Source organism: Mauremys reevesii, linkage group 7 (genome assembly GCF_016161935.1).
Source record: "Mauremys reevesii isolate NIE-2019 linkage group 7, ASM1616193v1, whole genome shotgun sequence".
Lineage (NCBI taxonomy): Eukaryota > Metazoa > Chordata > Testudines > Geoemydidae > Mauremys > Mauremys reevesii.
Genome location: NC_052629.1, coordinates 30297633 through 30313659, shown reverse-complemented (window position 1 = coordinate 30313659; position 16027 = coordinate 30297633). Strand labels below are relative to the sequence as shown.

Genomic DNA, 16027 nt, shown 5'->3' with positions numbered 1-16027 from the left:
TAGACATACTATAAAAGGAAAAGCTCAGACAAATTTCAAGGAGATGAAAAGATGGCAGTAACTCAGAGAATAAATAATTTTCCATTTTGGATAAAAAAAAAGTCTTAGGACAAAACTATGTGGAAGTTTAGGTCTGCAATGAGGAAGTTCCCCATGCTTAACAGTAACGGGAATGTGCTTAATAGTCAAGACTGTTTCCACAGTCCAGCTTGTTTTATAGAATTTAACTATTAGTTTTACAGTATTCTAATTGGCTGAATCCCCCAGCAAGACATACCAACCAATTCTATAAAGTACAGAATTTAAAAGAACTGTCATATAATTGTATAGCTTTTGAAAAGTATAATTCTGCTTAAGCCATCTGATCAGAGAACCAGGGTGCCCATCTACATCTCAGCTGAAGATTCCTTTCCTTGCCAGTAGCAGGGAAAGTTGGTAGAAGTCCAGATGGATACTATTTTTAAGTAGGTGTTTCATGTTCCTTTTGTTTCTATTAGGAGTCTTCCAGAAGGACATATACAATTTGTGGTTGTAGATCCTTTTACATATCTCTCACAGACTGGTGACCTTTTTTGTTCAAATCTGGCTTAAAGATAACTTCTCAACAAATTAATCTGGCATCTGTACCATTTCCTACCATGCACATAGTGAAAGTAGACTAGCTTCTCTATAGACCCATGTGATCAGGGTCATAACCGGGTTTAATGCATTTGAAAACCTCCTCCAAAGTCCTTGAAATTCTGCTTTTTTTTTTCCATCAGTGCTTCAGGTTTCTTCCTTTTTTGCGTCATGGAAACAAATGGATAGCCTTAATGCAATATTGTCAATACATTCACTTGTCTTCATCCTAGATTTGCTTAACCAAATAGCAACCTTTCAAAACTGGCCCTAGAAATTTGTCGCACATTAAGATTCAATTTACCTTGCAAAAGTATAAGGTTTTAAAAACCCTGTGTTCTTCAAGTTCTTCCCTTTCATGCTTTAAAGGGTGTTTTATTGGCATTGATGAGGGTGTGGGGCTAGGGAGGAACAGTCCCTGTGTATAGGGAATGAGTGAATAAAGACATATTTTGGCATTGTTGACCTGAATTTGATGGATTACATTTTATGGCTTGCCACTGATCGCATCCGGACCAAAAGATTTATAGGTTCATGTCCAATTCAGACTACAGAGTTCAAGAACTCAGAGCGTTCTATATCGGGAGAGGACTCTCAGGGTGCTTGTCAAGAACGCGTACATTGAGGACAATATCAAATTGATAAAATCTTTATTGACATTAACATAAAAATAAGAAGTGCAATGAAACTTATAACTGCAAAATCGTAAAAATTACAAAACTCCTGGTGGTAACATTTCTATTATAAGTACCTTAACCTAACATACTCACACCCTTCCTTGAAGACCCAGTAATAGGAGGTGAAGGGCCATCCTCACTCCTGGCATACCTAATTACATGATGGTGCTGGCTTTCCCAATGGTTAGGAAAGTTGAGTAGTTTTACTATACTGCACAAGCTGAGCTGATAGCATGATAGAAGATAGAATAGATAGAAGAAGAAAAGAACTAACTCCAAAGCAGCTACAAGAAGAAGATTTAAGAAAAGAACCAACTCCAAAGCAGCTACAAGAAGGTTTAAGAAAAGAACTCACTAACTTAACTCTTACAAGGTATTTTATAGGATCCTGACCTATGTAATTCAGGTCCAACCTACTTTACCCAAATCTTGTTTCCGTACCCTGAGAAATGTATGGGTACCCTTCTCCTATAGGTTAGTGGATTATGACACTTACTTTCTAAATATATTAATAAGGATTATCTCACTCCAAAACTGCCAGCCTAGGTTCTCTTGATGACCTCGAGTTGTGGTGTACCCTGCGGTTACCAACCGGTTGTAGAAGCCAGATAAACCTGTGGTGTGATGTGGATAGTTCCTCCCTTTGGTTCCCCAAAGTTCAGGGACCATTCTTTTCTGTGCCAAAGGTGGCCAGTTTTTATGCTGACATATTTATAACTAATTCTACTTTTTACTAGATAGCAGATTTTACCAGATCTTACAGGCCGGTAGGCTTCTTCCATTTCAGCAAAACTTATTAGGAAACACATGCCTTAACACATCCTAAATTCCAACGACTTAATACTGATAAAATATAAGAATAAAATTGATTGCTTTCAGAAAAAGAAACATATTAATACCGCTAACTGGATTAATAGGATATAATAGCTAGCAAAATAATCCTATGGGCTACAGGTCATACTGAAATTGTGCCACAGACAAGTAGGTAAGGTTCAAAAGTCACGACAAGGCTCCCAGTTTTTAAGCAAAGCAGAAAATAGTCTGGTGAATTGCTGTTCCACAGAAAATTATATAGAATAAACATAGTTGCCTTTTTGCAGCTTTACTATGCTATGACTCATTTGTCCTTGGGTGGTATTTTCTTATACCATTCTTTTGTTTTGAATCTACTGGAATGTAAATACATGGGTGGAGTGAGATTTTACTTTTTATAAATTCAGTGTTTTCACTTGGAAATAGTACATATAATTCCCACTTCCTCCGTGTATCCCATTTGTTTTATGATATTTTTTACAGACTGTTTCATGGAATAAACTGTTAAACTTTGGTATAGGTTGTCTTATTGTTACAGCGGGTGGAGTGGGACAGCTCAATATTGGCAAAGGAATATAGATTTAGTAAAAATGCATCCTTGGCTGGCAGAAAGCTGTTGCCATCTAGTAGCTGTTCAGAGACCTCTGTGAAATGAGTGGGTCACAGTCCATTTCCTAGTGCATATATTAGCATACCAAAAAGTGTCACCACAATTAACATTAGTTAGCACTGTTATTGGCAGTTCCAGTGGACACATCAAGGATTGATTGGGAATGGAGATTGAAATACAGTCTTGAATATAGAAGTGACCTCTTCGGGCTTAGATGAGGCATGTTGGCAGGACAATGTAGAGATGCTCTGTATAGAGAATTTCTGTCTCCATAGCTTCCAAACTGTCACCTCTCATGAACACAAACTTCTCTACTCCATGTAAGAGGATAATTGGTCTTCATGCCCATCCTTATTCTTTCTGAGAGACAGTAATGGTGACAGTAAAGATAATAACCCATGCAAAGTGAGATGTACGGAACTGCTCTTAATTAACTGTCTTTTTATAAGAAATAAACATGGTTAGCAAAATTATTGAATTACTTCAAAAGAAGCTCCATTAAAGTCATTAAAACATGTTCATACTGTGAAGGATATAGCATTTACAGTATTCTATATAACAGTTTTGTTACTGAGCACAGTTAATACATTATCCAAATACCTTAATTTTATCATCTATATATGACATCACAGTTAGTGATAATGACCATATCCTGAAATCTGAGACTAAAGGCTTCTGAGTCTGACATTATGGACAGTACTATAGTAATTACTGAGTTAACACAAAGCAGTTTCATGTTGGCTGGTAATTAATATAATGTGAAATGTCTTCTGCTATCTCTTGTTACATGTCATCCAACTAACACGACCATGTTTCAGACTTAAATATGGGACATATGACCACATTTTCCCTGCCCTTCCCCCGCGCTTCCCTACCACCTTGCTTTCAGAACAGGTTGTATTTATCTTTTGGCATCCGCATTATTGTGCATTATGTTGTGATAGCTAAGCCTACAAATATACCCTAATTGTAAGCTCAACCATAAAAAGTGAGTGAAAGTTCATAAATTGTCACAATGTCCTGTTATATATAATTGTTTTAAAAAGATGCAAGAAGACAACAAAAAGACTAAATTAATTGAAATAGAAAATACTGTGTTAAGATTATGACCACTCCAGCCCATGTCAACTAACTTCTTCATTTCCCCCCCAAAAGCAGTTATTACCATCATTGATACCACAAAAGACTGTAAAACAAGGGTTTTCCCCCTCTAAAATTCTCTCCAGCTAAAGCAAAAGGGAACAAAGGATGTTAAAAAGAATGCCTTATTTAATACTTCACATTTAAAATGCTTTAACTGTTTTTTCTTTCTTTTCTTTTATCTTTTATAAAAGGTTAAAAGGATTTTTTTAATGGTGTGTTTGCCATGGTACTAAAGCTGACATCTCTGTATTCTAAACCTTGTTAAAAACTGTTTAATATTGGATAGTGATTGGGTTATATTAATAACTTTGATTCTTTAAACTACTATTAATAAATCAGCTCTCATTTCCATTCTCCAGGCTATTAAAATAGTCCCTGCTCCCTTTTTAAGATCTGTCTCTCTCAATGCTTATTCCCTAGCCACAGTTCCAGGACTTACCTTATTTATTATTACTACACTGTCAGAATCCTCTGCTCTGCATTTTGTTATTTTGGCTTTACTAATTACATCATCCTCCAGACTCACTCACTCATTCGTGGTGTTTACCTTTTTCTATTTTCCTACAACACGATGTGCGTATGGCTTGAAAAAGTGCTGGTTTCCCCTTCTGCTACGGTATGCTCGTGTTTCTTTTCAAGGAGTTAGTTTATGCAGTATGTGATTATTACCAAGTTAACAGGAAGCACTTTATTGTACTGGAAATGTGCTTTTGGTCCTCTCAGTCATGTACGACTTTTCTAATTCTAAATTCTTCTCATGTTATCAATTGCTCTCAACTAAACTTCCCATCTATAATCCCTTTCCCATTTTACCATAATCTTCTCATGACCATGCTCCTTTGTGTCCTTAAAGAAGGCTTAGAATCCTCAACTTCCTCTCTCCCACTTCCTTGTCATACAAGCAATTCCTTGATCAATTAAATTTATATTGAATTTCTAGAGGTAGGTGAAGTGGTGGGCTCAGGAAGGGCGTCAGAAGTTGAAGTGGGCATGTTTGTTGTGGGAACATGAATAGGAAGTAACCTTTTAGAATACCTAGATCTGCATAATTGCTATACAATATTTATGCAGCTCTCTTGACTCCAAGTTGTTGTCCATCAGAATTCAGGGATTTGCATGCTGGCCAGAAACTGAGAAATAACTCTGCTGTCATTATGCAAATCATACACCACCAAAGGTCAGGGAATTGCATAAGTGAGAAATAAACGTCCAATTATGGTTTTGCAGTTGTATAACAACCTTACTGTTTGCCATGGGTGAATCTGTGCCAAAACAATTCTTGGTAAATAGACTCTTCACTTCTCAAAATAGCAAATTTTCATGCATGCTGTGCTTGTATGTGTATATATAAATTACACATTATAATAGCTATTAAACCTCTGATGTCCAGCCAATCAGGTATAAACAGGACAATAGTGTCCACACTAATTGCTTACATAGTGGATACCTCCTATTGGGAAAATAATTGCTAATGTTATTTCAGTTGCATATTTATTAAGTAAATTTTGAAAAACTTTTTATTATATTACTAAAATATGGTGCTCCTGAATTATATCTGTTCATATTGTATACAGTCTCATTTACAGTGTATCCGAGACTGCCACTCGTCTTTGATTTGCATGTTGAAGCTATTCATAATATGGTTTATGAAAATAGGGCACCATATTTGGCACCACTGGCAGTGCATTTTAGGGGAGTGGTTGTCATTCTCTGGTGGCTAAAGTCTCTTGGCACTTCCACCATAGTGTTTTTTCTAATTTCATAAGCAGTAATAACCACACAGAAATGTTGTACTTGTGATCTTTATGATTACAGTAAGTAGATGATTCTTTCATTTTCCTGTTGATGCATTGCTGCCTTCCCACAGCAATAATTTCAAAACTGTTTAGCTTCAAAGTGTTTTCTCTCTATTAGTGTTTGTAAACTACATTTTGGGCAAAGCCTGTTGGAAGCTCTCTGCATTCAGATTTGGTGAGTCACACTTAGTATTAGTCTGGTAGTATGGTTTTCAGCTAACTGAACTATTCCTTCTAGCTAAGTCTGCAATGGCCTGGACTTTGTGCTGTAAACAAGGCAGGGTACTATATAATTTTTATCTCAAATTGCACATTCTTGTTTTGTATCATGTAACAGTGATATTTCTGAATGAAATATAAAAAGTACATTTTGACTCCCAAATTCCCTGGTCTAATGACGTTTTAGCGCTTTTTAAAAATCAACTTGAATATAAATATTGATAGAATTGTCCAAAGGAATTTTCAAATAAATGTTTATATTTTATGACCAACTTTTATCACAACTATATATTTTAAAATGAGGAAATTGGTCTTATTTCTTTCTTTTGCAGGTTAAATAGGAAAAATGCATATGGTGTTCTATTTAAATCTATTTTTTGTTGTGATTTTATTTATTTGGGATTTAAAAAAAAACCCAGACCCTTCAGGGTTGATTTTAATCATGTTTGTATTATCATAGCATTTCAGTATTTATTTTACCCATTTCTGGCCTCAGTCAGCTGTCTCAACTAGATAAGCACTGCCTGCTGCATTTTCTTTTATAGCTTAATTTTAATTGTTTATATTAGTATAACCCATGAGTTCCTTAATAGCATAATCCATTTTCTGTGATGTTTGCATGAATAATTTTTTGCATGGTAGCATCAAGTTCTGTTAAGATTATTTTAGACCAATTAGTTTGGGAGTATTTTACATCTTGTAAAAGGACTCATTTATTTTTGGGTTATTTTAATATGATACTTGAAAAGCTCTTTACTGTAACACTCACTTGCACATATGAAGCTTATTTTGTTATCATTTTGTTGTCATTCAGTTTATTTTCCATAACACTAAACAATTAAACAACATTTTGAATACAAATTTATATACAGTGTAGTTCCTCCATTTGTCGTTTCATTTTTTCTTTATGCATTTTGTTAGTCAGAAAACCTGACACTCTCTCTCGCTGTGTATTAATATTTTCATGTTTTTAATGGTATAAATGACATTCACCTTCCCATATAGTAAATGTGTAAATAAATAAGATAGTAACACTACTAAGGCCAGTGTAGCAGCACTGCATAACCTGACAAGAGAGAGGGGGTGTCTTTCAATTAGGTTAGCTTAAGGCTACAAAGTGGTGAGCTAACACCACTTCTGATGTGTCAGCCAGCATCTTAACAGTGCTTTTCAAACACAGCAAGTTATCATGATTGGAAAAATGCACCCATTTTGCTTGTTGAGACATGCCCACTTATTGATGATGCTTGTTGTATAATTGTCTAGATCGTGTTCCATTATAACCCAGTTTCCACACATACATAGCTCCATGACATTTTTTCCTTTGAAGTGGCAATAAAGTATGGAATTGGGAGGGAGGGGGAGGAAAATACAAGGAAAATCACTCATGTTTTTGGTATTTTTACTCACTAATAACTTAAAGGGATGAACCAAAAAATTCTCAACTTATTTTGTGGGTAAAGTACTTTTTGAGGAAGGTGGTTTCATATTTGAAAGGAATAAGTGATAAGCAATTGAAAATCAGTTGTGAGAATGCTCATTGTGTAGCTGTTACAATTTTTGAAGTCTAATGAAACCTGTTTTCCATTATGATCTCACAATATATATTTTGCCTGCCTGGCCAGGGACTGTTACTCTCATTCTGCTACTGGGACAATTTGCAGGAACGTGATTGTAAATGTCCCAAAAGCTGAGGAGCGGAACAAGCAAAATCTCCAAAAAGTCTAATTTAACATTAGGGTAAAAGACAAACAAATGCAAAATTCAGTCATAAAAAAATATCTTGCTGGTTGAAGGGGATTTGAGCAGTTGTTTGTTTTTGCTACATTTGTAATTGCAAAAAAGTTAGGATGTACAACCAATTTAAAAAAGAACCTTTTGCCATTAGGAAAAATACAACCCATTATATGCTTTGCTACCCAGCCTTGCAGAAAACTTTCTCCAGCAGCAAAGGTTTGAACTGTGAGTGATTCATCAATATGAAAACTGGAACCCATAAATCACCACTGGTGCAGCATAACTGTATTGAAGCGATAGCAATGATGGAGTCTGTAGTTTAGAAAAGACTCAGGTGGATTTCTATCACCATGTTGTCAAACCTTGCTCATAGTATAGAGCAGAGGTGGGCAAACTATGGCCCACAGGTCACATCCGGCCCGTGGGACCGTCCTGCCCAGCCCTTGCGCTCCCGGCCCCTCCCCCGCAGCCACACTGCCACAGGGACAGCACTCTGGGCGGTGGGGCTGTGAGCTCCTGCCGAGCAGAGCGGCAGCATGTTCTGGCCTGTTGGCGCGGCTGCCAGACATGCTGCTCTGAGCAGCATGGTAAGGCGGCCGAGGCCGGGGGGTTAGATAAGGGGTGGGGGGTCCTGGGGGCAGTCAGGGGACAGGGAGCAGGGGTCAGTTGGATGGGGTGGAGGTTCTGCGGGTGGTGGTGGTCAGGGGACGGAGAACGAGAGGGTTGGATAGGCGTGGTGTCCCAGGGGGCCTGTCAAGGAGTGGCTGGCTGAGAGCAGGGAGGTTGGATAGGGGGTGGGGTCCCAGGGGTTGGTTACGGGCGGGGGTACTGGGAGGGGGAGGTTAGGAGACAAAGGAGCAGTGGGGTTGGATGGGTTGGAGGTTCTGAGGGGGGCAGTCAGGGGGCAGGAAGTGGGAGAGGGCTGTTTGGGGAGGCACAGCCTTCCCTACCCGGCCCTCCATACAGTTTTGCAACCCCAATGTGGCCCTCAGGCCAGAAAGTTTGCCCACTCCGGTATAGAGGCAGCCTAAATGTTAACAGTAAGCATAACCAACTGTCTTTCATTTTTTACATGGAGCCTACAATGTCATTTATACTTTGGTATTTTGGCTATTTTTTGTCCTAAATTCATTCAAAGAGATGAAGAATTGGTATATGTAGTTTGAAGATGACCTCCTTCCCATCAACCAAAAAATCTGCTATCAAGGGAATGATGCGGCTCTCCTCCATTGGGATGATGACCTTGAATTTCCCCTCAGACCAGCTCTCCCCCCTTCAACTTTGACCTTTTAAAAATTGGTTGAGCCAGTATGTGGCCAGACCTAGTGCTAGTCCATCTTCCCACCGAATGTTGCACCAGGAAATTCCAGTTCCAGGCCTAAACAACCCCCAACTATGCAGTTACAGATAATGAATGGTATTAGGAGCTCTCCCCATTATGTACTTCACATGAATACGCTCTACCCTGCCCACAATACCAAACAGAAGTGGCAGAGCAATTGTCTACCATATACCTAGAGTTTTTTGGCTTCTATTACAGATTGACCTTTCTTCCCATGGATGGGAAATTTGTAATCCATGGCCACCTGCATTGTAAATATTTTGGAAGGGAACAGATATGTTCTGTTGGGATGAGTTCTCAGTGTAGTTTCAAAATACAATGCTCCAAACTATTCTATGATGCATTAAAATTTCAGAAAGCAAATTTAAATGCATTTAGCTATTTCCGTTTATATCATATACTGTGTGTGTGACTTCACTTTGCAATATGCAGCTATCATAACATAAACAGTTTTATAATTTTTGGGATTTATTCATAAAAAAATTCAAGTTGTATATTGTAGCCATTCAAATCAATATGAACAGGTTTGGATGATCTACTAATTATTGAATTTATATCACTTTTGTAGAATGGCTAATTAAATTCCTTGATGTTTAAATATAGTTTTTCAAAACTATAAATGTTTTTTCCTGCATAATTACTCCTTTGAATTAGAATTACTATAGCTTATATGCATCAACACTTCCAACACCTATGAAGGATTTGTGTGGCGTCATAATTTTAATATTCTTTGCTATCTGGAATAATGTTGCATGGCAAATGTGCTTAGAACTTTGTCTTGACTATGTTGTCTTAAAGATTTTTTTTTTTTTAGGGTTGTTTGAAATGTCTGAACTGCATTCTCAAAAAAAAATGGGGGGAAGGTGCAAGGGAAAAAACATAAGGAAAATGCAGATTTTTTTTTTATTTCTGAATCTAAATCTAATTTCTGTTCTATGACAAAAGTACCAACAATTCTCTTCTGTGTTTACATGCAGCCAGGAGCTATGGGCGGAGAAGAGGTAAATAAAATAAAATAAAAATGTGTTAAAGGTTTTGCCTGCCAACTTAAGGGTGGAAGAAACAGATATCTAGTACTGTTCATGTTATGACAATATAATATCAATTTTTCAATTTCTTTGGTTCATCAGCTGTCATAAATATCTCAATTGGTTTTTTTACTTTTTCAAAATAAAGCTCTTAATTCTCATAATTTAAAACAGTAAATGGTAATTTCTAACCAGTTGCTTAAAAATGATTCTTATATTATTTACGTGTTCTGTGATTGATATGCTGCTTTTAATATTGTTTAATGCTCCAAAGGGGAAATTAGTTCAAATTCTCATTGTATTTTTTGAAAATGTAATGTTAACTGGTTCATTGATAAGCTTGAAAAGGAACACTTTTCTGCATAAGTGATATTTGTTTTCTTTCAGTAAATAAATAAATTTGATTGTCTCAATCAAGATACTGTCAATGCCCACATTGGTCATCTTTCTTAGTATTACATACCTTTAATTAAATAAATTAAGGTAAACTTGATGAGATGTAATAGAAATGTTTAAATTTAAACATTCACGAAACTTTTTTCTACTTTGAAACTGAAAATAATTTGCAAAGATAGTACATCTATCATAAAGTGCTGCTACGTATTTATTCTTTGTGGACAACATCAAGATTGTTAACTACCCAGCCCTGCCCCGCTCCCCCTGGTATCTTTAATTTACCGTGTATGTAGATAAACAGTGCTGTTGTGCCATGAGATGTATTACCTTGTAACTATCTTGTACCTCCTATAAAGAGCTAGTGCTGTGTGTCTAGTATAAAGCTTTTTAAAAAATTAACCAAAGAGAAGAACTTAAGTTTATATGAGCTTATTGATTGATCCTAGGATGGTTTCTAAAAATTTTCTTGTCTTGATGAATTGCTAATTCAAACCCTACATATGCGGTATAAGAGAAGACCGGACATGAGTCAGATGACAATGTACACATAGTAATTTGAGTGAGAGCTGACAACTTCAGTGTTTGTAGATTCTTGAAATAAGAACACTGCTATCAGACAGTGACTTTTAACTTTTTAAAGTGAGTTTAAAAGTCATGAAAATGAGCAATTAATATCAGTGGTACTAGTCAACAATAATTAAAATAGACTGCTGGTAAGGAACTGTAATTCTGAGGCTTGAAGTACTGATTTATTCCAGTTCCAGGGTTTGAACCACCTGTTTACTTAGCTAAACTTTCAGAAGTTTGAATGACCTTTTAAAAACCATTTTTCTCTTTATTTAGAAAATCTTTTAAGGGAAAATATACATTTTTTTAAATCTACAACAGCAGTTAAAATCTTTTTCTTTGGCTTATTGAATATAAAATACAGTGCTGTGGATTGTAGATTTTGGCACCTATAACTCACAAATATTATCTGTTGTGGATTCTGTAACATATTGTATCTTTATTTTTGATTACATGACACTGAAATAATTTAAAAATGCATTTTAGTTGTGTCTAGGCAGTGAAATATGTCACTATTTTATTTTATTGGGTGCAATCCAGAGTTTTGCATTACATTGTTAAAAAAACTGAAGCCTTAGGTGGACAGATCAGTATGTTGGTAGAGGCTAGACAGATATGTAGATTGCATGAGCTTGTGATTTGAAATTATGTAGGGAGACAATCTTGGCCATAGAATGTGATTACATTAAAACCTGGAATTTTTAGTAGGCTTTAATAACTAGGTGTCCATCTTGCATTTTTTTAATTTAATATCTTTGTCCTCCAGGGAAAAAATCTCTAGTTAGGTGGGCAATATGTCAACATGATAAACCCTTCAATGCATTCATTCACTGCCACAGTACTCCTAGTCTGTTATATCATGTTCCTGAAACAACCATTGTAATTAATGTATTCATAAAACAAGGGTATGGAACAGTGGGCCCCATCTATGCATGTGAGCACTGGGAATGCGGAAGAAAGTTTATCTTTTAAAATTGTGGAGAACCCTCCCGAAATTATAGCAATTAAAACTTAACTAAAAAAAAAAAGTCACTTTGATACCATTAACCGCTCTTGTGTCTCCTGGCAGAAATTACAATTTACATGTCTTATTGGGTGAGTGAAAATCCTAGAATGTGGCACTAACTATGGTGATTGTGTGACAGGGTATACGATTAAAGCACTATAAAACTTGCAGTAAAGGTAAAAAAACAAAAAAAAACAAAAAAAAAACCCAACCCTCCTCCCCTGCAAAGTTCTAACAGTTGAGACTCCCAATATCCTTTCTTCACCTAAAAGATCTTCATCTTTCTTCATCTCATCTCAGTTTCTTCCTATGTGAAATAATCATACTGTAATTGGTGGAGTAAAGAACTGTTTATTTTTGGTAATGAGTCTTGCTCTTTAGATTTCTCCCGAAATTTGCATCCATTTTTTTCTGTCTTCGTCAACTGCCATATAAAACTATAAATCACCACATTATATTAGATGTTTATGCTTTTTCAGAGCTATGAATTCATATATATGAAATTGCTTAAAGCATTGAGCTGTCTTATACATGTAAAACTTTTCTGCAGAGGCTATTTTATTTATATATAAATTTTATATATAAAAATATATAGATAAAAGCTTTTAATGAACCTTCCCAAAATTATAGCAATTAAAACTTTCTTAAGTTCCTGGTCTATTATTAGAGAGACAAAGTGGGTAAGGTAATATCTTTTGTTGGACCAACTTCTGCTGGTGAAAGACAAGCTTTCGAGTTATACAGCGTTCTTCATGTCTGGGAAAGGTACTCCGTGTCACAGCTAAATACAGTAGAATCTCAGAGTTACAAACACCAGAGTTATGAACTGACTGGTCAACCACACACACCTCATTTAGAACTGGAGGTAAGCAATCAGGCAGCTGCAGAGGTGCACAAAAAACCAAAAGCAAATACAGTACTGTGATAAACATAAATGACTAAAAACGAAGGAGAAAGTTTTTAAAAAAAAAAAAGATTTGGTAAGGTAAGGAAACAGTTTCTGTACTTGTTTTTATTTAAATTAATATGGTTAAAAGCAGCATTTTTCTAATGCATAGTAAATTTTCAAAGCTGTATTAAGTCAATGTTCAGTTGTAAACTTTTGAAAGAGCAATCATAATGTTTTGTTCAGAGTTACGAACAACCTCCCTTCCCGAGGTGCTCATAACTTTGAGGTTCTACTGTACAAGGTTGAACAGCTTGTTTAGCATAAGGAATTCACCTTGAATGGTCTCTTACAATATGTTAAGCAAGCAGTTAATACTTATGCAGCCTAGGAGAAAGAGTTATAAGTGGGTTATAAAGTGTTGTAATGAGCCATAACTCCAGTATTATTGTTAAGGCTCATCTTTCAAAGGGGTTGTGTAGATTTCCTTTGAGGATGAGGACAGATATGTCAGAGTGATCATTTGTGAAAAGCGTTTGCCTATAGGTGATAGCGCTTTTGTCTTAATTTTCTGTTTGAGTTAATTCGAGAGCATTGTGATTGTCTCGTTTCACCCACATAGTTATTGAGGCATTTAGTGCACTGGATGAGGTATTCCACATTTTGTAACAGACATGTGAGATGTAAACAGCCCGCTTCACATGTAAGAGACCGTTCAAACATATTAACTTCTTATGCTAAACAATCTGATCCACCTTGTAGATTACACAGAGCTCTTGTTCAGGCCTGGGAAAGGTAAACTCAAAAGCTTCTCTCTCACCAGCTGAAACTTGGCCAATAAAAGATACTACTTTGCCAACCTTGTCTCTGTTTTATAAGACTGCTCAAAGAATGCCAATGGATTAGTGAAATATGATTTTTCTTTGCAGAAGACATGCTGGTTAGACCGTGTCATGTCATGATCTTCAGGGTGTCTTTTAATTCTGTTTTTAATTATTGTTGCAACCAACTTATCAGGTACAGAAGTAAGATTTATTGGTCTGTAATTTTCTGGATCATCCCTAGTGCCTTCTTAAAATATAGGTACAACGTTTGCTAATCTTCAATCATCTGTCATAGTAGCTGATGCCCTGTTTTTGCTACTAAGTAAGTCACTTTATTCATCCGATGCATCCGACGAAGTGGGTATTCACCCATGAAAGCTCACACTCCAATATGTCTGTTAGTCTATAAGGTGCCACAGGACTCTTTGCTGCTTTTACACTTTATTCTTGATTTCCTTCAGAACTCTTGGATGTATCATCTGGATCAGGTGACTTATTGCTTTTTAGTTTAACTAGTTCCAGAACCTCTTCTGACACCTCAATCTCTGTTGCTGCCTCATTATTGTTGTCTTCATCAAACAATTTTGAGGAGATGCCTGTCCCAACCTACTATTTTTTGACAATTGCAAGGAAATAATTTAGTTTTCCAGCATTATCCTTCTATTCCTTAATTGCTCCCTTTATCTATCCCATGGTGGTCCAGCATCCAGTTGTTTGCCAGGATTTCTACTTCTGATATACTTTATTGTTTTTATATCTTTAGTTATTTGCTCTTCAAATTGCATCTTAAGCCTCCGAATTTCCTATACACACATCACACGCATGCAACTAAATCCTGTGTTACTTCAGGCTAAGTCAAGAATAATCTCTCCTGTTGTGTTCTCTAAATCTATCAATTCCATGAAACAGTTGGTCAAGGTTTTGAAAAATTGCGTCTCTAAACCTTGTCTCACTGTAACATTCAACTATTACTATTATATTTGACTATATATGGCTAAAGTCCCCATTATAGTTTTATTAGACTTTGCCTCTTTGATTTCTATCAACATTATGCCCTCAGTATCTTTTTTTTCCTCCTCTGGAAGCTGTTAATATAACCCTATTAGGATATTTGTATTCTTATAACTTGGGATTTTTATCACCAGTTAGAATATTTATCTTATTAGAGTATATGCAATCTTTTAGGTTCAGCACTACTGCTCCTCTACCTTCTTGACCTAATCTGTCCTTCCTGTATAGTTTGTAGCCAGGTATTGCAGTATCCCATTGACATTTGCCATTTCACCATGTTTCAGTGATACCTGTTATGTCAAGGTCTCTTTTCATTGCTTGACATTCTAGTTCATCTGTTTTTGCCTTTAAGCATCTCATTTGTATGTAAACATCTATAGTTTTTATTTTCAACGAAGTGCCTATTTTTATTTATTTATTTTTAGTATGAAACCTTGTTAATTTAACAGAAATTACCTTTGATCTCAACCTGTCCCTGCCCAATTCAGCTGTAATTTCTAACCTATCCTTTACTACTAGATACAAAGGATACCTTTGTGTTATTGACATCCTTTACCTGACTTGAGTGCTCCTCACCACCTATTGGCTTTCTTTTAAGCTCCCTAAGCTCCTATTTTCCTCCATTCTATACCTCCCTACTTCATTAATAACAATATGTACCATAACCACCAACTCCTGCCTAGCACTATCTGGAAGTCTGTTTAGATGTCTCATGAGATGCATCTTTGCACCCAATAAAGAAGTTAATGAGTGTTTCTTCCGGTCACTGCATACCCAACTATCTATATTTATAATAATAAAATCCTCTACAATATGTGTTCATCTTCCAATTACAAATCCATCCCCTGGAGCAACTGCCTCTTTGTGAGGGACAATTTAGCCACATCAAAGTTTGAATATGGGTCCCATCTAAATGAGAGAGTCCTTCCATTCCATCTAAGGGTATGTCTACACTACAGGATTATACCGATTTTACAGAAACCGTTTTTTAAAAACAGATTGTATAAAGTCGACTGCACGCGGCCACACTAAGCACATTAATTCGGCGTGTGCGTCCATGTACCGAGGCTGGTGTCGCTTTCCAGAGCGTTGCATTGTGGGTAGCTATCCCATAGTTCCCGCAGTCTCCCCCGCTCCTTGGAATTCTGGGTTGAGATCCTAGTGCCTGATGGGGCAAAAAACATTGTCGCGGGTGGTTCTGGGTACAGCCTCACCCCTCCCTCTGTGAAAGCAGTAGACAACCGTTTCGCGCCTTTTTTCCTGTGCAAATGTCATAGCACAGCAAGCATGGACCCTGCTGAGCTCAAGACAGCAATCATGGACGTTGTAAACACCTCGCGCATTATCGTGCAGT

At 36.5% G+C, this 16027-nt stretch overlaps 1 protein-coding gene across 11 annotated transcripts in view; it reads left to right on the top strand.

The window, feature by feature from the left end:
- Nucleotides 1-16027, top strand: part of CPEB3 (cytoplasmic polyadenylation element binding protein 3) — a 166751-nt gene that overhangs the window by 99204 nt on the left and 51520 nt on the right. For 6 of the 11 annotated variants that reach the window (XM_039546388.1, XM_039546389.1, XM_039546383.1 and 3 more), the window contains one exon: nt 9933-9956. The exons of the other annotated variants lie outside the window; for them this stretch is intronic. In XM_039546388.1, the coding sequence (XP_039402322.1) occupies nt 9933-9956 (24 nt within the window). The remainder of the gene's footprint in view (nt 1-9932; nt 9957-16027) is intronic. 11 annotated transcript variants of the gene reach the window in all.